Consider the following 23344-nt stretch of genomic DNA (forward strand, 5'->3'; position numbering starts at 1 on the left):
GCTGACTTTCTAGCCAGGAAAGGAGCAGAGAACACCTATGTTGGACCAGAACTAGTGGTAGGGCTCACTGAGCAATCGCTCAAAGCGTTACCCAAGAATTGGTGCAGAGAACAACACAGGAAAACCNAAGAATTGGTGCAGAGAACAACACAGGAAAATCTGGAAGTACTTGGTAGTACCTAGACAATCTAAAATGTTTATCAAGACCCCTGGTTTATTGCTGGGTGATCTTAATAGCATGACTAGACATCAAATAAGCACCCTGACTGGTCTACTGACAGGACATGGTCACCTGCTTAAGCATCTTAACGCAATGGGGGTATCGGAATCACCATTGTGCAGAAAATGTGGAGTAGAAGAGGAAGACTCATTTCACATCATGTGCGAATGTGAAGCCTTGTCCACACTAAGATCAAACTACTTGAATAAACCATTTCCTGAAAAAGAGGATATTAAAAACCTAAAACCCAGAGAGATACTTAATTTCGCCAGAAAGACAGGACTCTTTGGTCATCTCTAGAGGTGACTTTATGGTTGGTAATGTATTAACACTTTGGTGATAACACTTAGGTGGGTAAACCGAATCAAGACAATTCGGTATGAGGTGCGCACAATGGACCAACAGGTCTGAGTGCATGGGCATTATGTCCACCTCAATAATAACTAAAACTAAAACTAAAACTAAATTAAAGCTGTCAAAAATTGATAACTCAATTTTAAATCTTAAAAAAGATGGAGTGGTTAAATGGGGTACCTTTGCTTCCTTTAAGACAATACTGTTTAACTTAAAATATAAGCATAAAAATTATAAAAACACAAAAATCAGTGAAATTTTTACACAAAAGGCATTTCTTTCTAACTTAAAGTACTATTTACATATAAAATACAAGTAGTCAGTAAAATTTATTTTTTTATTTGAAGTGCGCAACATAACATTGATCATAATTTATACTATACAGTAGAACTCCAATTATCCGAATTAATGGGGACCGGGACCCATTCGGATAATCAAATATTCGGATAATCGGAGTTTTTTTTTTAAAAAATTGCCATTGGAGAGAAAAAACGCTACGTTTTGATATTGCACTATTTTTTTATTGAATTAAATGAAAGAAACATGATATTTTCACATGTTTTAAATATAAATAAAATGTACTTACAAGTTTAGAAATAAAAATCATTGTTTTTTAAACATCTCCGTCAATGTAAGCTGTTTTGCGGTCTTCATCCGTTTTCGGGCAGCCAGGTCACGCATTCGCTTGACGGTGAGCAGTTGCAAGTGGTCACACTCGGGCTGACGCTCCATCCACTTCAAAGCAGTCTCGAGGCCGGCAAATGCTTCACTAGCTGATGGTCCAGCGTCTACTTCAACATCAAGCGAAAGTTCTTCTTCCACTTCCACTTCAACATCTTCTCTCACACTTTCAACAATTTCATCGTCATTGAGAATTTGAAAACCAGGGTCAGACGTGTCACAAGCCATCCACTCTCCTACATCTTCAGCACTTACTTCTGTACAACCAGGAATTTTTACAATCATTTTTCTTATTTCCTCTAGTGGCAACGCATCTTCATCATCTTCATCCTCTCCATTTTCTTCTTTGTTCTTCTCAGACATTAGGCCTTTCAGTTTATTCCACGCACGTCTTAGCGTCACTGCCGTAACCAAACTCCAAGCTTCCGCTACCATGTAACAGCAGTCCTTTAAATTTATTTTGCTATGATTTGCCAAAACCAATTCTTCATCTTCAGTACCTTCGATCAGCAGTTTTCTCAGTAGTTGCCTTCTATAATGGCGCTTCATTGTTTCAATAACAGACTGGTCCATGGGTTGCAGCAAACTTGTAACATTGGGAGGCAAAAACGTCGTTTTAAACTGCCCATTCTCTCTTTCCAACAGATCTGCTATAGGATGAGTGGGTGCGTTATCAACAATTAAAAGCACCTTACTGCCTTCTTTTCCCACCGATTTTTGGTGCTTTTTCACTTCAGGAATAAACACTTCATCATACCATTCGGTAAACAAAGCTGCAGTCATCCAGGCCTTGGGTTGACTTTTGTAGAAGAGTGGAAGTTTTTTTACGTTTTTAAATGCTCTTGGATTTTTTGATTTTCCTATCAAAAGAAGTGGTAGTTTATGATTTCCAGCGGAGTTGGCACAGTTAAGCACTGTAACACGTTCTTTACTGACCTTATGTCCAGGGGCACTAGATTCCCTTTTAGAAGCCAAAGTGGTTTTTGGTAATGCTTTCCAAACAAGGCCAGTTTCATCGGCATTATAAACAAACTCCGGATCATAGGATGATGCTGCAGTTTTAAATTTTTCAATAAAATTTTCAGCAGTTGCAGAGTCTGCTGAAAGCTTCTCACCAGCCAAATCTAACTCGCGTACACCATGCCTGAATTTAAAGTTCCTTAGCCAGCCGTTACATGCCTTAAAAGAGGAATAACCAAGCTTTTCTGCTAAGATTTTGGCTTTTTCACAAAGGATTGGACCTGAAATCGGATTTCCCATAGAACGTTGCTGCAAAAACCATTTAAACACGGCATCTTCCAAATTTTTGTTGGTTGCTGTCTTCATTGTTTTCCTGGAGGAACTTCCATCTTCATTTTCAAGCACCGAAACAAAGTTTAAAAGTGTTGACTTACTGTTTTTAATGTCACAAATTGTTGCTTGTCCAACACCATAAATCTCAGACAACTTCTTACCCGTTACACCTTTATCGAGTTGCTCTATAATTTTCAGTTTGTCCGCTAACGATAGCACAACACGTTTTCTTTTCGAAGCCATGGTAAAAAACAATACAGTACACGCACAAACAAAAGTAAGCCGTAGCGAAAGAGTAGCGTTCTCGAGCAAGGTCAATTTAGCACACTGACTAATCAAAACAAACAATGACAGGTGACTGCAATGCGCCGGAACTGGAGTGGGAACTCTTACCACGTGTTGTGCCTACACTGACGCCGCGGACTTTGGACAAATTTTTTTCTGATTTTTTCTGAAAGTGATTCGGATAATCGGCGATTCGGATGGTCGGAGTTCGGATAATTGGAGTTCGGATAATTGGAGTTCTACTGTATTTATAATAAATATAAATATACATTTTATTAAATTAAAAATGTGCTTATATCAATTATGATTTGGCCCTTTTTTTACATGTATATGAATAGTTTGACTAAAATAATTAAGTAAATAATGTTTTTAAACTAAAGAATATAATAAAATAACACATTATGGCCGATAATTTTTTTATATATACACCTATTTAAATAAAGAAATGCTATTAGTTATTCAGAATATAATATTTAGTAAAATTAAGAGGCGTAACATGAAGGTGAGTAATGCACATTCTTTGAAGTACTTTATTGAAATCTAAAAGATAATTTTATTTTATTCTGGCAATTTAGAACTGGCAATTGATATATTTTTTTATGACAATTTCATGTTTGATATTTAACGAAGGTAAATTTTATTTTATAATATTTATGTCTATTAAAGTTTATCAAATAAATTTCTTAATTAATAACTAATATGTGAAACAATTTAAAAAAATTTAGGTGGAATTAACGGTAAAGAAGGGTGCCTATATCATTACCCGATTTTGAAATTTTTATGAAATTTTTAATTACTAGATAATTTTAACAGGTGTTAACTAATAATATTATCTAAAAACGGTATATTAGGCTATCTTAACTTAAAATGGTTAGAAAAAAAATATAAATAATTATTATAATATAATAATATTCTTCGCGGCGCTTTCGCTGGCATTGGCGACGCAGTTAACGGCATGATCTTCAGGCGTCAAAACTGAACAGCGTTGATTATCAATGGAGCGCAGGTGTTGATAGGTTCATCGAGTCTGGTCGTGCGACACGTTCAGAGCCGGTGGCGTACACCCTCGACGTTGTCACTTAGACAACGGGAAGAAGACTTAACGTATAATTTACGGCGGGACGTAGTCGGCCTTGCAGGACTCGCGGGACATTGCACCGTGACGTATGGCACGTGGTGTTGGTCAGTCAAATACTTATAGTAGGCCTGGTCGAATACTAACATATAGTTTAAAATATTTGAAAATGCCCATCACTTATTGCAATCAACAATCTACTATTATACAAAATAATTCTACTATCGTTACTTCAAATTAACTTTTTGTTTAATAGGAATATATTCAAACAAAATATATATAACTAAAGAAAATAGAGAAGGGCTAAAATTTAGGCATATTAGACACTTGATTACAAAATTTTATGAATCTAATTAAATTTGAATATAATAATAAAAATTCAATTAATATGCGCATTTAGGTATTTTAAATAAAAATTTGGATGAAAAAAAAATATGCCCGTTTGAAGACGGTACCACAGAATATGCTGCTGAAATTGGTGACATAGAAACATTAAAACTAGCTTACGAGAGTGGTTGTGAATGGGATGAAGATACGACTTCTGAAGCTGCTGCAAATGGACATTTCGAATGTTTAAAATATGCCCATGAAAATGGCTGTAGCTGGAATGAAGACACAACAAGAGCAGCCGCTAGTTATGGTAATTTAGAAACCTTAAAATATATTCATGAAAATGGCTGTAGCTGGGATGAAAAAACAACAAGAGACGCTGCTGGAAATGGACATTTAGAATGTTTAATCTATGCACATGAAAATGACTGCAGTTGGAATGAAGAAACAACAAGAGACGCTGCTGAAAATGGACATTTAGAATGTTTGATCTATGCACATGAAAATGACTGCAGTTGGAATGAAGAAACAACAAGAAAAGCTGCTTTGAATGGACATTATGAATGTTTAAAGTATGCACATGAAAATGGATGTCCATGGGATGACGATATACTTACTGCGTCTATTAAAAAAAGTAGTTTAAAAATTTTAAATTATTTACTTGAAAATAAATGTCCATGTGATGAAAAAACAACACAAGCTGCTGCCAGTTATGGTAATTTAAAATGCCTAAAATATGCTCATGAAAATGGATATCCATGGAATGTAAGCACAACGCTAAANTGGATATCCATGGAATGTAAGAACAACGCAATATGCTGCTGAAAATGGGCATTTAGAATGTTTGATCTATGCACATAAAAATGGATGTCCATGGGATGAAAGGACAACGATATATGCTGCAACAAATGGGCATTTAGAATGTTTGATCTATGCACATGAAAATGACTGCAGTTGGAATGAAGAAACAACAAGAAAAGCAGCTTTGAATGGCCATTATGAATGTTTAAAATATGCACATGAAAATGGATGCCCGTGGGATGTAACCACAACGATAGCTGCTGCAACAAATGGGCATTTAAAATGTTTGATCTATGCACATGAAAATGACTGCAGATGGAATAAAACAACCACAAGTAAAGCTGCTTTGAATGGACATTATGAATGTTTAAAATATGCACATGAAAATGGATGTCAGTGGGATGTAACCACAACGATAGCTGCTGCAACAAATGGGCATTTAGAATGTTTAATCTATGCACATGAAAATGACTGCAGTTGGAATGAAGAAACAATCAGTAATGCTGCTTTGAACGGACATTTCGAATGTTTAAAATATGCACGCGAAAATGGATGCCACTGGAATGAAGACATAACTAGTGATGCTGCTATAGGTGGTAATTTAAATTGTGTAAATTTTGCTCGCGAAAATGGACATCCATTTAATGAGGACATAATTATAGAAGCTATTATAAGAGGCAATTTAGAAATTTTAAAATATGCACATGAAAATGGATTTCCATGGCCTGAAGGAACAACAAACGTAGCAGCAAGAATAGATGAATTGGATTTTTTAAAATATGCTCATGAAAACGGTTGCAAATGGGATGAAGGTACATTAGTTAATGCTGCCGTGAATTGCCATTTTAAAATTTTAAAATATGCACATAAAAATGGATGTCCTTTAGATGATAGGATAACTACTGTGGCTATCAATAATGGTGATTTAGACATTTTAAAATATGCACATAAAAACGGATGTCCATTAGATGATACGATAACTAATGTGGCTGTGGATAATGGATATTTTGAAATTTTAAGATATGCACATAAAAATGGATTTCCATGGCCTGAAGGAACAACAAAAGCAGCTGCAAGATATGGCATATTATGGTTTATAAAATATGCTCATGAAAACGGTTGCAAATGGGATGAAGATACAATAGTTACAGCAGCCATGAAAGGTAAATATGAAATTTTAAAATATGCACATGAAAATGGATGTCCATTAGATGATAGGATCATTAATGTAGCTATTGATAATGGTTATTTTAAAATATTAAAATATGTACATGAAAATGGATTTCCATGGCCTGAAGGAACAACAAAAGTAGCTGCAAATTATGGTAATTTAGAATTTTTAAAATATGCTCATGAAAACGGTTGCAAATGGGATGAAGATACAATAGTTACAGCAGCCATGAAAGGTAAATTTGAAATTTTAAAATATGCACATGAAAATGGATGTCCATTAGATGATAGGATAACTACTGTGGCTATAGATAATGGTTATTTTAAAATTTTAAAATATGCACATAAAAATGGATTGTCATGGCCTGAAAGAACAACAACAGTAGCTGCAAATTATGGTAACTTAGAATTTTTGAAATATGCTCATAAAAACGGTTGCAAATGGGATGAAGATACAATAGTTACAGCAGCCATAAATGGTAATTTTGAAATTTTAAAATATGCACATGAAAATGGATGTCCATTAGATGATAGGATAACTACTGTGGCTATCGAAAATGGTTATTTTAAAATTTTAAAATATGCACATGAAAATGGATATCCATGGCCTGAAGGAACAACAAAATTAGCTGCAAATTATGGTAATTTAGAATTTTTAAAATATGCTCATGAAAATGGTTGTCCATGGGATGACGGTACAATAGTTACATCAGTCATAAATGATAATTTTGAAATTTTAAAATATGCACATAAAAATGGTTGTCCATGGGATGACGGTATACTTACTGTGGCTATTAATAGAAGTAGTTTAAAAATTTTGAAATATCTAATTGAAAATGGATGTCCGTGTGATGAAAATACAACACAAGCTGCTGCCAGTTATGGTAATTTAGAAATCTTAATATATGCATTTGAAAACGATTGCAAACGGTATGAAGGTATAATAGTAACAGCAGCCATGAATGGTAATTTTGAAATTTTAAAATATGCACATGAAAATGGATGTCCATGGGATTATGACACAACTAGAGTTTCTGCAGCAAGTGGTTGTTTAGACTGTTTAAAATATGCTCATGAAAAGGAGTGTCCATGGCATGAAGAATCATTAAATACGGNGTCCATGGCATGAAGAAACATTAAATACAGCTGCCGCACATGGTAATTTAGATTGTTTAAAATATGCATATGAACATGGATATAATTGGACTGAAGGTACGATGAGAGGCGCTGCTGCCAATCGACAATTAGAATGTATCAAATATGCCTATGAAAATGGTTGTAAATGGGATGATGGTACAACAAGGGAAGCAGTTGCAAGTGGTTGCATTGATTGTCTAAAATTTGCTCATAAAAATGGATGTAATTGGGATGAAGGTACAATAGTTACAGCTGCCATGCGGGGAAATTTAAGTTCCTTAATATATGCTCATGAAAATGGATGTAAATGGGATGAAGGCACCACAAGACTTGCTGCTGCAAATGGTCAGTTTAATTGTTTAAAATACGCCCATGAACATAATTGTCCTTGGAGTATAAATACCATTCATGAAGCTACTCAAAGAGGTTTTTTAGAGATAATCAACTATGCTAACAAGAATGGCTGTATTAATTAGATTACTTATAAAATATTATTTATATTTTATATTTCATAACATTATATTTTAAATAAATCGTCATGAGCTAAAATGATAATAATTACGTATATTGAGAACAATCATGTAATTTTGTATGCTTAATAAATACTATTTTTGAATTTATAACCAAAAATCTGAATTATAAATGTCTGGATTTTTCAATCATGTAATTAATGTTCAATATACAATAAATATAAAAAAAAATGTTTATAAGTAGTGACATAAATGTTACATTTTACAAATTTTTATAATTTATTTATAAACAACAATAAATATGTATAAAATTAATAAGTATATAAAAAATTGACTCGAATTACGTCGAAAAAATATGTTCGATACTGGTTTTGAGGGTAGAGACCCGTGGGCCGTTTATGATGAGCTGGCGTTGACGATGTGATGTTCGGCGTGATCCTCAGGCGTTAAAAGGTTAGCAGCGATGATGGCGTCGTTGTGCGGGTGTTGATCGGTACTTCGACGTTACGGATTATACGGATAATTCTAAAATGATTTTACATTAAATTTTTTATGCAATGCAGTAGAAAAATGTGTAGATAAAAATCGTATTTCTTATTTATATAAGGTCAAATCGTATAAAGACATTTTTTTTATAAATTATCAATAAATGTAGCAATTTTTAGAAAAAAAATGTCGAAATTAACCATTTTAATAGTAAATTTTTAGTGGAATTTCACTATTTATGGAGAATGAGGCCAACATTTTCAATTTTTGAGTGTAATTTCTTCAACTAGAAACGATTTGTGATCTTTGACGTATTGTTGAGAAAAATCGGTTCAGTGAGAGCTAAGAAAAAGTAGTGACAGACAAAAAAAAAAACCCCCAGCACAGTAGGGTCCTGGCATAGTGAGGATATTGCATAGTTGTGTCCAATATAGATTTAATCTGTCAGCGATTAAAATCGCTATCATAAGAAACGCTTCGATGATACATTTTTTTTTTCATTTTATAGTATATAAAATAAGCTTTAGTTTGATATATGTTTAAAAAATGCAGTATTTCCGGAACATTTTCAAAAATTAAGTTAAAAAATTTAGTTTTTGTAAAAAAATTGCTATTTTAAATCCCTGCTGCAATGAGCAGATTATGTGTTAAATTTTCAAAAAAAATGATATCAAATTAAAGGAAATTATCTAATGTTTTAGTATAAAAAAAAATTTTGTTGATTTGTTAATTTTTGAAAAAGTTATGAAAGTTTTAAGAAAAAAAAGTGAAAAAAAGAAAAAATTTACCGATTTTTAAATTTGTAATTTTTTTGGAGATTTCTCCCATTTGCAGGGAACGTGGGAAATTTTTTCAATTTTTAAGGGTACTGTCTTCATCTAGATACGATTTGTGATGTTTTGACGTATTGTTGAAAGAAATCGGTCCAGTTAGGGCTGAGAAAAAGTGGCAAGAGATATATAAAAAAAATCCAGCACAATGAGGTCGCGGTATATTGATGAATAACTACAAAAGCAACATCAACTTCCAATTCCTTAATTATACCCAGATTAGCAATTCTTTTAATTATATATTATATAATTTTTAAAATTAATTGTTTTCAAATTATTATTGATTTTGATTTTTAATATGTTAAAAGTAATCATTTTGAACCTAATTCTTTTTGTCCTTTAAAGTGGAAGTTTTAATAAAAAAAAAATTAATTTATTACCATAACTTTTAGCTCAAATTGCAAGTTTGAAATTGACATTATTAAATAGAAAAAACCCAGCACAGAGGGACGTGGCATAGATGGATCAAGTATAATGATATCTGACAGTGATTAAAATCACTATAAAAAAAAAACGCTTCGATGCAAATCTTTAGATAGTGTTTAATTTTAAAAAATTGGTGGATTATTCCAAAAGCTACATGATCTGCTAGTTCATTATTAATATCCTAATTAAGATAAAGTATGTCGAATGAAAAAGGGATTATTAAAAAATATTATTTCTCATAAAAAAATAATGTTGATCCATACACTTTTCAATATGTCATAGCATTATAAAGTTAAAAATGTAAAAAATAAAATCGAGAATTTTCACACAATAATAGCATTCGGTAGCCATTTTCACCGTGAAGATAAAATAAAGTCCGAAATTTTTTTTTTGCATAATAAAGTAAATTACATTAGCTTTAATTTAAGATATATATATAAAAGTGTCAGACCTTACAAAATATTTTCAAAAGTTAAGTTAAAAAAGTTAATTTTTTGTGAAAAAGTTGTCATTTTAAATCCCCCCTTGTGAACAGGTCAAGGGTTAAATTTATGAAAAAAATATACCAAATGAAATGATATTATGCATCAATATAAAAAAGAATTATATTGATATATTCATTTTTGAAAAAGTTATGGCACTTTTAAGTAAAAAAAAATTGAAAAAATTTCGAAAATTAGCGATTTTTAAATTTGTAATTTTTTTGGATGTTTCCCCCATTTACGTGGAACGAGGGAATTTTTTAAGAGTAATGTCTTCGACTAGATACGATTTGTGATCTTTTGACGTATCATTGAAAGAAATCGGTTCGGTGAGAGTTGAGAAAAAGTGATAACAGACACAAAAAAAAATAAACACATCTTAGTAAAACCAATACCTTCTCAGCTTCGCATCGAAGCTAAAAAAACTATCTGAGGAAAACACAGTACCGTGTCATACTCCCCCCCAAGCCCTACAAGGGGGTTAAATGATAGTGACCCCCTCGGAATTCTACTGGTGGGAGGGACTGACCGCTACACGCCCCACAGTGAGTATTCCGAACGTTATCATCCCCACGTTGGTCACCAGATAACACGGCCGCCGGGGATTGACGGTCGGTTATAGAAAATGTACCGGAAATCATGTGAAAAAAAGAGGCACGGTACGGGATTAGAACCCGCGACCCAAGGCGTCGTATATACAAACCTTACCACTAGGCCACCGTGCACTTATGATTCAGATCCCGATACACTTTCATTTAGGTTGATAAGATGATGTGCAACTGAGGGAAACACGGTACCGTGTCAAATCGAACAATGAATTTATTATATAGATCGAGGTTTTTCTCTGGGTGTAGGAAATGATTACTATTACTTCTATTTAAGTTATCTCTACGATACAAGTGCAAATAATATTTAGCTACTCTGATAAATTTACTATAAATAGTATTTATAAGACTTCCTAACTGCATACTAATCTTAAGGATACAATTTTTTAATTATCACAAAATTTTCTAATTAATTATGTCAATTTCAAACTTGCCATTTGAGCTAAAAGTTTTGGTAAAATAAATAAAATTTTTTTTTATTATAAACATTCACAAAAATCAACTTGAAACGATTAAAAAAATAGGTTAAATATGGCATTTTCCTTATTTTCAACATATTAATAATCAAAATCAATATTATTTTAAAACAATTGTTTTTGTTCTTAATTATATTTTTTTTTGTGTTAATACTTATTTTTTAATAAAAATGAATAATATGAAAACTTAGAAGTGATAGAAAACGTCTAATTGAAAACATCTCCAAAAGTTGATTTAGAAAAGTATATTTTTTGTTTCTGATGAAAGTTCCTTGTAGTCCAGTGTATACAACTTATAATTTTGTTATAAGTAACATTTTTTATTGAAAGGTATTGCATCAGGCCTTATAAATTTTTATATGCGTTAAATGTAAAGAAAAATACAACTACTTTATTATTTTTATAATATCTCCGTAAATATTACAATATTAAATTATTGAATATCAATTGACTATTAAATAAATTTATATATTATAATTAAAAATCAAATATCTAATCAGAATAAAATTTAGGGAAAAAGAGTTGCTTTTGTAATCATCCACCAATTTCTAGAATTAAACCCAACAACAGACTTGCATCGAAGCCTTTCTTATGATAGTGATTTTAATTTATAATGTAAAAGAGAGGATGGTTAAATGGGGTACCTTTCCCTTCCTTTAAGACAATACCGTTTTAGTTAAAATATAAGCATAAGAAATTCAAACTTCAATTCAACTAATTCTAACTTCAAGTACTATTTATGCATAGAGTACAAATAGTCAATACAATTTTTTTTTCACATATAGTGCGTAATATAACATTGAACATAATTTATACTATATTTATAATAAATAAAATAACATTGAAAAAACACATTTTATTAAATTAAAAATGTGCTTATATCAATTATGATTTGGCCCTTTTTTTACATGTATATGAATAGTTTGACTAAAATAATTAAGTAAATAATGTTTTTAAACTGAAGAATTTTATAAAATAATAAATCATGTCAGATAGTTTTATATATATGTATATACTTATAAAATAAAAAACATTTACATTAGCTATTCAGAATATAATATTTAAGTAAAATTAAGAAGTGTAAAATGAAGGTGAGTAATGCACATTCTTTGAAGTACTTTATTGAAATCTAAAAGATAATTTTATTTTATTCTAGGATTGGCAATTGATATATTTTTTTATGATAATTTCATGTTTGATATTTAACGAAGGTAAATTTGATTTATATTATTTATGTTTATTAATAGTCAATTATAGTTTATTAAATAAATTTCTTAACTTGTATCTAATATCTGAAACATTTAAATAATTTTATGTGGAATTACCGGCATAGGAGGGTACCTATATCATTACCCAATTTTGAAATCTTAATTTTTTTAATTACTAAATCATTTTAACAAGTGTTAACTAATTATATTATCTAAAAACATTATATTGGGCTATCTTATCATATTATGGTTATAAAATAGTAAAATAAATCTTCGCGGCGCTTTCGCTGGCAACGGCAACGCGGTTTCCGGCATGATCTTCAGGCGTCAAAAACTGAACAGCGTTGATTGTCAATGGAGCGCAAGTGTTGATAGGTTCATCGAGTCTGGTCGTGCGACACGTTCGGAGCCGGTGGCGTACATCCTCGACGTTGTTACAACGTGAAGAAGACTTAACGTATCACTTGTGGTGGGTCATAGTAGGTCATGTAGTACTCGCTTGATATAACACCGTGGCGAATGGCACGTAGTTTTGGTCAGTCAAATACTCATAGAAAGGTGACGACTAATAAAGGTGGCACAATTCGCGAGGAATCATGTATAACGAAGCGACAGGGGGCTGTATCAAAGTATATTTTGATGATAACTTCATAAATAATTTTAGTATTTATCAAGATAGCAATATGTTTTATGTAATAATATTAGTATTGCTACCAATAATCTCTTTTAAGCCATTCAACATAACAACGATATCCGAATAATATTGAAAAGTAATTACATGAATAATACTACTTTGTTATATAACAAAGTGGTATTTTGTTATATGCAATAAATAAATACTAATATTATACAAAATAATTTTACTATCGTGAATTATTATATTGGAAAACTTCAATATTTAAAATAATATTGTAANAAGTAGTATTTTGTTATATGCAATAAATAAATACTAATATTATACAAAATAATTCTACTATCGTGAATTATTATATTGGAAAACTTCAATATTTAAAATAATATTGTAAGAGTATTTTTTTTATTTATAATTGAAAATTTTTTTAATTTTATTAAATTTCCAAAATAAACTTTTTTGTTAATTAGCAACATATACAAAAAAAATATTTATAACTAAAGAAAATAGAGAAGGGCTAAAATTCAAGCATCCTATACACTTGATTACATAATTTTAAGTAATCTAATTAAATTTGAATATAATAATAATAATTCAATTAATATGCTCATTTAGGTATTTTAAATAAAGCTTTGAGTGAAAAAAAAATATGCCCATTTGAAAACAGTACCATAGAAAAAGCTGCTAGAATTGGTGACATTGAAACATTAAAACTAGCTTACGAAAGTGATTGTGAATGGGATGAAAATACGACTGCTGAAGCTGCTGCAAATGGACATTTCGAATGTTTAAAATATGCACATGAAAAAGGATGCCCATGGAATGAAAGGACAACCAGATATGCTGCTGCAAATGGACATTTCGAATGTTTAAAATATGCACGCGAAAATGGATGCCACTGGGTTAAAGACATAACTAGATATGCTGCTATAGGAGGTAATTTAAATTGTTTAAAATTTACTCATGAAATTGATTGTACATGGGATTCAAGCATAAAGATTGCAGCAGCAGTATATGGGCGTCTAGAATGTTTAAAATATGCACATGAAAATGGATGTCCATGGGATGTAAGTATAACGCTACATGCTGCATCAAATGGGCATTTAGAATGTTTAATCTATGCACATGAAAATGACTGCAGTTGGAATGCACAAACAACAAAATATGCTGCTGATAATGGATATTTTGAATGTTTAAAATATGCCCATGAAAATGGATGTCCGTGGGATGTAAGCACAACGATAAGTGCAGCATCAAATGGGCATTTAGAATGTTTAATCTATGCACATGAAAATGACTGCAGTTGGAATGAAGAAACAACCAGATATGCCGCTGAAAATGGACATTTCGAATGTTTAAAATATGCACATGAAAATGGATGTCCATGGGATGTAACCACAACGATAGCTGCTGCATTAAATGGGCATTTAGAATGTTTAATCTATGCACGTGAAAATGACTGCAGTTGGAATGAAGAAACAACCAGTTATGCTGCTGCAAATGGACATTTTGAATGTTTAAAATATGCACGCGAAAATGGATGCCACTGGGATGAAGACATTACTAAATATGCTGCAATAGGTGGCAATTTAAATTGTGTAAATTTTGTTTGCGAAAATGGATATCCATTTGATGATGACATAATTATAGATGCTATTATAAGAGGTAATTTAGAAATTTTAAAATATGCACATAAAAAGGGATTTCCATGGCATGAAAGAACAACAAAAGTGGCTGCAAGTTATGGCAATGTAGAATTTTTTAAATATGCTCATGAAAACGGTTGCAAATGGGATAGAGAAACAATAATTATAGCAGCCACGAAGGGTAATTTTGAAATTTTAAAATATGCACATCAAAATGGATGTCCATTAGATGATAGGATAACTATTGTGGCCATAAAAAAGGGTTATTTTGAAATTTTAAAATATGCACATGAAAATGGATGTCCATTAGATGATAGGATAACTACTGTGGCTATCGACAATGGTTATTTTGAAATTTTAAAATATGCACATGAAAATGGATTTCCATTGCCCGAAGAAACAACAAAAGTAGCTGCAAGTTATAGTAATTTAGAATTTTTAAAATATGCTCATGAAAACGGTTGCAAATGGGATGAAGATACAATAATTACAGCAGCCAAGATGGGTAATTTTGAAATTTTAAAATATGCACATGAAAATGGATGTCCATTAGATGATAGGATAACTACTGTGGCTATCGACAATGGTTATTTTGAAATTTTAAAATATGCACATGAAAATGGATTTCCATGGCCTGAAGGAACAACAAGAGTAGCTGCAAGTTATGGTAATTTAAAATTTTTGAAATATGCTCATAAAAACGGTTGCAAGTGGGATGAAGATACAATAATTACAGCAGCTAAGAATGGTAATTTAGAAGTTTTAAAATATGCACATGAAAATGGATGTCCGTTGGATGATAGGATAACTATTGTGGCCATCAATAATGGTTATTTTAAAATTTTAAAATATGTACATGAAAATGGATTTCCATGGCCTGAAGGAACAACAAGAGTAGCTGCAAGTTATGGTAACTTAGAATTTTTGAAATATGCTCATGAAAACGGTTGCAAATGGGATGAAGGTACAATAATTACAGCAACCATGAAAGGTAATTTAGATATTTTAAAATATGCACATAAAAATGGATGTCCATTAGACGATAGGATAACTACTGTGGCTATAGATAATGGTTATTTTAAAATTTTAAAATATGCACGTGAAAATGGATTTCCATTGCCTGAAAAAACAACAAAAGTTGCTGCAAGTTATGGTAATTTAGAATTCTTAAAATATGCTCATGAAAACGGTTGCAAGTGGGATGAAGATACAATAATTACAGCAGCCATGAAAGGTAATTTAGATATATTAAAATATGCACATAAAAATGGATGTCCATTAGACAATAGGATAACTACTGTGGCTATAGATAATGGTTATTTTAAAATTTTAAAATATGCACATGAAAATGGATTTCCATTGCCTGAAAAAACAACAAAAGTTGCTGCAAGTTATGGTAATTTAGAATTCTTAAAATATGCTCATGAAAACGGTTGCAAGTGGGATGAAGATACAATAATTACAGCAGCCATGAAAGGTAATTTAGATATATTAAAATATGCACATAAAAATGGATGTCCATTAGACAATAGGATAACTACTGTGGCTATAGATAATGGTTATTTTAAAATTTTAAAATATGCACATGAAAATGGATTTCCATTGCCTGAAAAAACAACAAAAGTTGCTGCAAGTTATGGTAATTTAGAATTCTTAAAATATGCTCATGAAAACGGTTGCAAGTGGGATGAAGATACAATAATTACAGCAGCCATGAATGGTAATTTAGATATATTAAAATATGCACATAAAAATGGATGTCCATTAGACAATAGGATAACTACTGTGGCTATAGATAATGGTTATTTTAAAATTTTAAAATATGCACATGAAAATGGATTTCCATTGCCTGAAAAAACAACAAAAGTTGCTGCAAGTTATGGTAATTTAGAATTCTTAAAATATGCTCATGAAAACGGTTGCAAGTGGGATGAAGATACAATAATTACAGCAGCCATGAATGGTAATTTAGATATATTAAAATATGCACATAAAAATGGATGTCCATTAGACAATAGGATAACTACTGTGGCTATAGATAATGGTTATTTTAAAATTTTAAAATATGCACATGAAAATGGATTTCCATTGCCTGAAAAAACAACAAAAGTTGCTGCAAGTTATGGTAATTTAGAATTCTTAAAATATGCTCATGAAAACGGTTGCAAGTGGGATAAAGATACAATAGTTACAGCAGCCATGAATGGTAATTTTGAAATTTTAAAATATGCACATAAAAATGGATGTCCATTAGATGATAGGATAACTACTGTGGCTATCGATAATGGTTATTTTGAAATTTTAAAATATGCACATGAAAATGGATATCCATGGCCTGAAAGTACTACAAAAGTAGCTGCAAGTTATGGTAACTTAAAATTTTTAAAATATGCTCATGAAAATGGTTGCAAATGGGCTGAAGGTACAACAATAGTTACAGCAGCAATGAATATTAATTTAGATATTTTAAATTATGCACACAAAAATGGTTGTCCATGGGATGATGGTATACTTACTGCGGCTATTAATAGAGGTAATTTAATAATTTTAAATTATCTCCTTGAAAATGGATGTCCATGTGATGAGAAAACAACACAAGTTGCTGCAAGTTATGGCAATTTAGAATTATTAAAATATGCTCATGAAAACAGATGCAAATGGGCAATTGGCACAACTAAATCTGCTGCTTTTTATGGGTATTATGATTGCTTAAAATTTGCATATGAAAATGGATGTCCATGGGATTATGACACAACTAGAGTTTCTGCAGCAAGTGGTTGTTTAGACTGTTTAAAATATGCTCATGAAAATGAGTGTCCATGGCATGAAGAAACATTAAATACAGCTGCCGCACATGGTAATTTAGATTGTTTAAAATATGCATATGAACATGGATATAATTGGACTGAAGGTACGATGAGAGGCGCTGCTGCCAATCGACAATTAGAATGCATCAAATATGCCTATGAAAACGGTTGTAAATGGGATGAGGGTACAACAAGGGAAGCAGTAGCAAGTGGTTGCATTGATTGTCTGAAATTTGCTCATAAAAATGGATGTAATTGGGATGAAGGTACAATAGTTACAGCTGCCATGCGCGGAAATTTAAGTTGCTTAATATATGCCCATGAAAATGGATGTAAATGGGATGAAGGCACCACAAGACTTGCTGCTGCAAAAGGTCAGTTTCGTTGTTTAAAATATGCCCATGAACATAATTGTCCATGGAGTATAAATACCATTTATGAAGCTACTCGAAGAGGTTTTTTGGAGATAATCAACTATGCTAACAAGAATGGCTGTATTAATTAGATTACTAAATTGTGTATAAAATTAACGTGTATTAAAAATGTATACTAGGGGACCTTTAGCTACATGAAAGGATTTTTTTTTTTAATAGTTTTAAGTGCTACCCCCTAGAATTATTTAAATACATAAAAAAATAAACTGTACAAAATTTGGAGACGAATGGTCAACTATAAGACGTGTCCCAAAGGGGTTAATAATAACCCCTCAAGGGTGGTTTCTTTTGTCTATCTCAAAAATTTAATATTAATCTTAACAATTTCATTTTTTTCTATTTAATAATGTCAATTTCAAACTTGCTAGTTGAGCTAAAAGTTATGGTAATAAATTCATTTCTTTTTTTTTATTAAAACTTTCACTTTAAAGGACAAAAAAAAGTAGTTTCAAAATTATTACTATTAACATATTAAAAACCAAAATCAATAATAATTTGAAAACAATTAATTTTAAAAATTATATACTTTATAATTAAAAGAATTACTAATATGGGTATAATTAAGGAAATAGAAGTTGATATTGCTTTTGTAATTATCCATCAATTTCTTAGAATGAAACACTATCAATAGATTTGCATCGAAGCGTTTCTTATGATAGTGATTTTAATCACTGTCGGATTAAATTTATACTGGACCCAACTATGCAATGTCTCCACTATGCCGTGACCCCACTTTGCTGGATTTTTAAAGTAAAATTTAATACGTCATCTGGACCAGACGTATTAAATTATTGATTCCTATTTTCTATAAATTCCAAAAGACTCGGCAAAATATAAATAAAACAAATTACTTAAGTGGATACTGTTATTTTAGAAAAATTAAAAACAAAAAAAGACGATATTTTGAAATTTAGTTTTGAACAATTACAAAAATACTGTATGGTGCAGAACGCCTTTAGAAAGATCTAGTTGATCAGTTGTTACAAAGATCATTGATTATATTATTTCGTGGGACAGCTGATCATCAGCATTTTGCTTTACTCACCCCCTTGCCCACCCATCACGGCAAATCGATGACCTCCGTGTCGGTTTTCATCCGTGTACAGTTTATTGTCGTAAGTCAGTCAGTCGATTGTTTTTTGTGTCACTTTTTTTCTGTTGCAAGCGCCTTCGCTTGAATAGTAAATTGTTCCGCCATTGTACGTCGTTATTCTTTTATTTGTTTATTGCACCCTTGTGCTCAAAGTTTACATGCCCTTGCACGCCACTAGTGATAGGGCCCTGACCATCACTAAATATTATCATTGCCGTATTCTGTTCTCATCTGCCATTACGTGCCTGGATGTACACTCTGACTCGTCATATTCAGATGTTCGACACCATTACCACAAGATCTCATACAGTCCACTCATCGTCATCAACAGCTTCATCTATTCAGCTGAGTTTATATTATTTGTAATGTTATTTATTGTTTGTTTTAATTGAGATTAACTATTTGTTTTATGCCGCTTCGCCGGCCACTAGTATTAAGGGGCCCCCGTTACCCCTTAAATTTAAGATACTCTCTGAGGAATTTCTAATATATGTGATTATTTGTTATTAAATTATTGTCTACTCTCGTTTACTTATTGGGTGTATAGTTAGCCGTCATCTCCTAGGTGACCCACTCACGCATCAATAATAACGTTTTTTAAACAGGCTTAAGGTAAAACGGCATTTTAGTGCGGTGCACAACTAGCAGTCCTACGGTCTAGCTGCCTCGCGCACCACAAATACCAACCTCGAAATGACTATAAGGAACTTTTAGAATTGGCATAATATTTTTTAGTGAACACCTTTGAATGGAATTTATTTTAAAATTCCTGACTCAATCCATCATGCTTGTTGGATGGCCAAGGCCATTTATGGTTTGAAAATTTTTTTGTTTAGGGGCCAATTTGAATTTTCAATCAAAGAGTTAAATAATATTCGTTCATTATGTATTATTAAGTTTATATATTAAAAAATGGTTTAGTGCGCCAAATGCTACATTAGCGCCAAATTTTGATTTACAATTTAATAAAAATATAATTGTTTATGAACCAAAAGATAAAGGTATTTCCAAAGTAGTTTTAAAAAAAATTGTAGGATTTTAATAGTAAATAATGGAAAATATGTCGAATTAAAAATGTATAGAAAATTAAATTCGACCGAACGATCCGCAGTTGCCTTTAATATATGAACAGCGCCTCTGTCGCTTATCTTACACCTATCAAATGCAGTAGCAAGTTTGTCGGTTAAAATATTTTTTTTAACTCTAAATTGGGGAAGATTAGGTTTTTCAATTAATTTTTCGGTCTCATCACACTCATTAGAACTGTTTGAAGATGAATATAACATTTCTGAGTTAACGACATGATCTATAATAATAAATATGTTGACTTACTACTTTGGAAATATTTTAAGATATTTTTTTAATTACCTAAAATTTCCATTTCATCGTATGTTTTTCTTTTTCTTTGGATTATATTTAAATTTTTATTTTGTTGATTCATTTCACAAGCCTAACCTTCATTTTCCCTCTGAGCCAATAAAAATTGTTAATCAACTTTTTTTTTATTTAAGTTTAAAACGTCAGAATGAGCGATATCAAATAAGTCATTAAGCTTATTGACAAAATCCTTTTCATTTCTTGTGTCTCATAATGACTTTCTAGTCGCGTGTTTTTGTAATTTTCTCCATTCATTGTATAATAGTTCAATTTTTTTAACGGAGTGACTTTTTTTTTAATAGGTATTCTGGTTTTTTGCAAAATATTTCGATTTCATTATATTTATATTAAATACATATATATATATATTAATACATATATATAAATGTATATTAAATACATTAATGAAGCACTATCGTGAACATTTAAATTAACCACGCGCATATTATAAAAAAGAACATATAGTACTTGTTTATTTGATGGAAACTTACTGCCGACGATTTGATTTTACATTTAATTAATTAAATAAATTTTATTTGTATCTCGAAGGTTCATTTTAGATGTTGAAGCCATTTTTTTAAAAAAATATTAAAATCTCAACTTGTCTTGAGTTGTATAATTAGAAACGTAAGTATAAAATATAAGAAAATTGTTGAATATGAAATTCATGAACAACGAACGACAGCTGATTCGATTATGATCTAAACTTTTCAATTACTAGATGACATGCAATCTTGGAAGGCGAAATTTTAGTTGGTTATATACGTAGGCTCATCTTTTCAAGAATACCAGATAAAACAAGACAATCAAGTGTTTAAAATTAATAATCAATAGCATTATTTTGAAAATGACTTTTTTATTAGCCTATAAACAACATAAATTTTATGGCTCTATAAGCTATGAAGATACTAAGAAAAACCGCATAATTTTAATATAATTAAAATAAAAAAAATTGTAGGTTTTGAATAGTAAATAATAGAAAAATGTCGAATTAAAAATGTATAGAAAATTAAATTTAAAACAATGGTTAAATGAATTTTTTTTTGTTTCTACAATAAACGATTTATAAATTAATAATTTTAAAGGTAAAAATAGAACATATAGGTTTTTATTTTTTTAGAGCTAAATAAGAACTTTTCAAACATTTTTGTACATATACATTTTATAAAAAAATTGTATTCCTACAAAAATTTCAATAATAAACTTTTTTGCAAGAGTTAAAGTTTTTGAGATAGACAAAAGAAACTAAAAAATCACCTTTGAGGGGTTATATTAAACCCCCTTCGGGCACGTCTTAGAGTTGACCAATAGTCTTCAAATTTTGTACAATTTATTTTTTCATGTATTCAAATAATTTTAACCGGTGGCATTTTGTAATTTTTTAATTCTATAAATAAGGGACACCCTAATGTATACTAGGGGACCCTTAGCTACATGAGAGGTTTTTTTTTTTAATATTTGTAATATTGTACATACATTGTATACGGATAATTCTAAAATGACCTTACATTTAATTTTTTATGCAATGCAGTATAAAAAAGTATAGATAAAAATCTTATATCTTATTTATATAAGGTCAAATAGCGTAAAATCGGTTCAGTGAGAGCTGATAAGAAATAGTGACAGACACAAAAAAAAAAATAATAAACACATTATGTTAAAGTTAATATTTTCTAAGCGTTGCATCTAAGATAAAATATTACATTTTTTTAGCTTCGATGCGAAGCTGAGAAGGTATTAATTTTACCATGATGTGTTTATTTTTTTTTTTATTTTTTTTTTTNGTAATTATCCACCAATTTCTTAGAATTAAACACTATCTACTGATTTGCATCGAAGCGTTTCTTATGATAGTGATTTTAATCACTGTCAGATTAAATCTATACTGGACCCAACTATGCAACATCCCCACTATGCCGCGACCCCACTGTGCTGGGTTTTTTTTTGTATTTTTACCTCCAGTAAGTTTTCAATTCAAGTATTGCTCATACTTATTTTAAAAATATGAAATAATAACGTCACTCTATTTTAAAATAAATATATTAATATCAAATATACGTCTTCTTTAAATAAATCTGTTGTTTACAAGTGAAGTGTTAAAGCTATAATAGGGTTTGAGTATTTAGTCTCAAAATTGAAATTGTAATTTATCATCTAAAAGAGAGGATGGTTAAATGGTGTACGTTTCCCTTCCTTTAAGACAATACCGTTTTAGTTAAAATATAAGCATAAAAAATTATAATAACACAAAAAACAGTTAAAATTTTACACAAAAGACATTTCTCTTTAATTTCAAGTATTATTTACGTATAGAATACAAATATTTAAATATTTTTAACATAAAGTGCGTAACATAACATTGAACATAATGTATACTATATTTATAATAAATAAAATAACATTGAAAATACACATTTTATTAAATTAAAAATTTGCTTATATCAATTCTGATTTGCCCCTTTTTTTTACATGTATATGAATAGATTGACTAAAATAATTAAGTAAATAATGTTTTTTAACTGAAGAATATCATAAAACAATAAATTATGTCACATAATTGTCTTATATATATATATACACCTTTTTAAAAAAAGAATTTTACATTAGTTATTCAGAATATAATATTTAGTAAAATTAAGAGGCCTAAAATGGAGGTGAGTAATGCACATTATATATAGTACTTTATTGAAATCTAATAGATAATTTTATTTTATTCTAGAACTGGCAATTGATATATTTTTTTATGATAATTTCATGTTTGATATTTAACGAAGGTAAATTTGATTTTATATTATTTATGTCTATTAATAGTCTATTATAGATCAATTGGTGGATTATTCCAAAAGCAACATCAACTCTTATTTCTTTAATTATATCCTGATTAGTAGTAGTTCTTTGATTTTAAAATATAATATATGAATAAATACTAATTATAGTTTTTAAATTTAGTATGAAATTGTGTGGCCAGCTATGATGTATGGTTCATAGTGTTGGGCGGTTGATAAGAAAGTAGAGCAGAGAATAAGT

General features: G+C 30.5%; 6 protein-coding genes across 6 annotated transcripts in view; 5 read left to right on the forward strand and 1 right to left on the reverse strand.

The window, feature by feature from the left end:
• Positions 1 to 1177: 1177 nt before the first annotated feature.
• On the reverse strand, positions 1178 to 2791 carry LOC126900944 (jerky protein homolog-like). Its single transcript, XM_050676982.1, has one exon. The coding sequence runs from the start codon at positions 2789 to 2791 to the stop codon at positions 1178 to 1180; it is 1614 nt and encodes a 537-aa protein (XP_050532939.1).
• Positions 2792 to 3255: 464 nt separating this feature from the next.
• LOC126900945 (uncharacterized) lies at positions 3256 to 5015 on the forward strand (the record flags this gene model as incomplete). The annotated part of the gene is made up of 3 exons (XM_050676984.1): positions 3256 to 3335; positions 3409 to 3463; positions 4309 to 5015. Coding segments are annotated over exons 1-3 (819 nt in total), but the record flags the coding sequence as incomplete, so codon positions are not given.
• A 4-nt stretch (positions 5016 to 5019) lies between these two features.
• Positions 5020 to 7346, forward strand: LOC126900947 (uncharacterized; the record flags this gene model as incomplete). Its single annotated transcript, XM_050676986.1, has 1 exon — positions 5020 to 7346. A coding segment is annotated over one exon (2319 nt), but the record flags the coding sequence as incomplete, so codon positions are not given.
• Positions 7347 to 7426: 80 nt separating this feature from the next.
• LOC126900948 (uncharacterized) lies at positions 7427 to 7822 on the forward strand. Its single transcript, XM_050676987.1, has one exon. It carries the CDS (start codon positions 7427 to 7429, stop codon positions 7820 to 7822), a length of 396 nt encoding a protein of 131 aa, XP_050532944.1.
• Positions 7823 to 12132: 4310 nt separating this feature from the next.
• On the forward strand, positions 12133 to 21241 carry LOC126903342 (uncharacterized). Its single transcript, XM_050681490.1, has 3 exons — positions 12133 to 12212; positions 12278 to 12332; positions 13576 to 21241. Exons 1-3 carry the CDS (start codon positions 12207 to 12209, stop codon positions 17916 to 17918), a joined length of 4404 nt encoding a protein of 1467 aa, XP_050537447.1. The 5' UTR covers positions 12133 to 12206; the 3' UTR covers positions 17919 to 21241.
• A 1646-nt stretch (positions 21242 to 22887) lies between these two features.
• Positions 22888 to 23344, forward strand: part of LOC126903343 (uncharacterized) — an 11985-nt gene continuing 11528 nt past the window's right edge. Inside the window, exons 1-2 of the mRNA XM_050681491.1 lie at positions 22888 to 22971; positions 23037 to 23091. Coding sequence (XP_050537448.1) covers positions 22966 to 22971; positions 23037 to 23091 — 61 coding nt within the window. The 5' untranslated portion in view covers positions 22888 to 22965. The remainder of the gene's footprint in view (positions 22972 to 23036; positions 23092 to 23344) is intronic.

Source organism: Daktulosphaira vitifoliae, unplaced genomic scaffold (genome assembly GCF_025091365.1).
Source record: "Daktulosphaira vitifoliae isolate Bord-2020 unplaced genomic scaffold, ASM2509136v1 Scaffold_3, whole genome shotgun sequence".
Classification (NCBI taxonomy): domain Eukaryota; kingdom Metazoa; phylum Arthropoda; class Insecta; order Hemiptera; family Phylloxeridae; genus Daktulosphaira; species Daktulosphaira vitifoliae.

What these genes read in the sequence shown, in the direction of transcription:
- LOC126900944 (XM_050676982.1), bottom strand. Translation starts at nt 2,791, where the DNA reads ATGGCTTCGAAAAGAAAACGTGTTGTGCTATCGTTAGCGGACAAACTG.
- LOC126900948 (XM_050676987.1), top strand. Translation starts at nt 7,427, where the DNA reads ATGAGAGGCGCTGCTGCCAATCGACAATTAGAATGTATCAAATATGCC.
- LOC126903342 (XM_050681490.1), top strand. An exon ending in ATGTTTGATATTTAACGAAG is followed by an intron (nt 12,333 to 13,575) that starts GTAAATTTGATT and finishes ATGCTCATTTAG; the next exon opens with GTATTTTAAATAAAGCTTTG.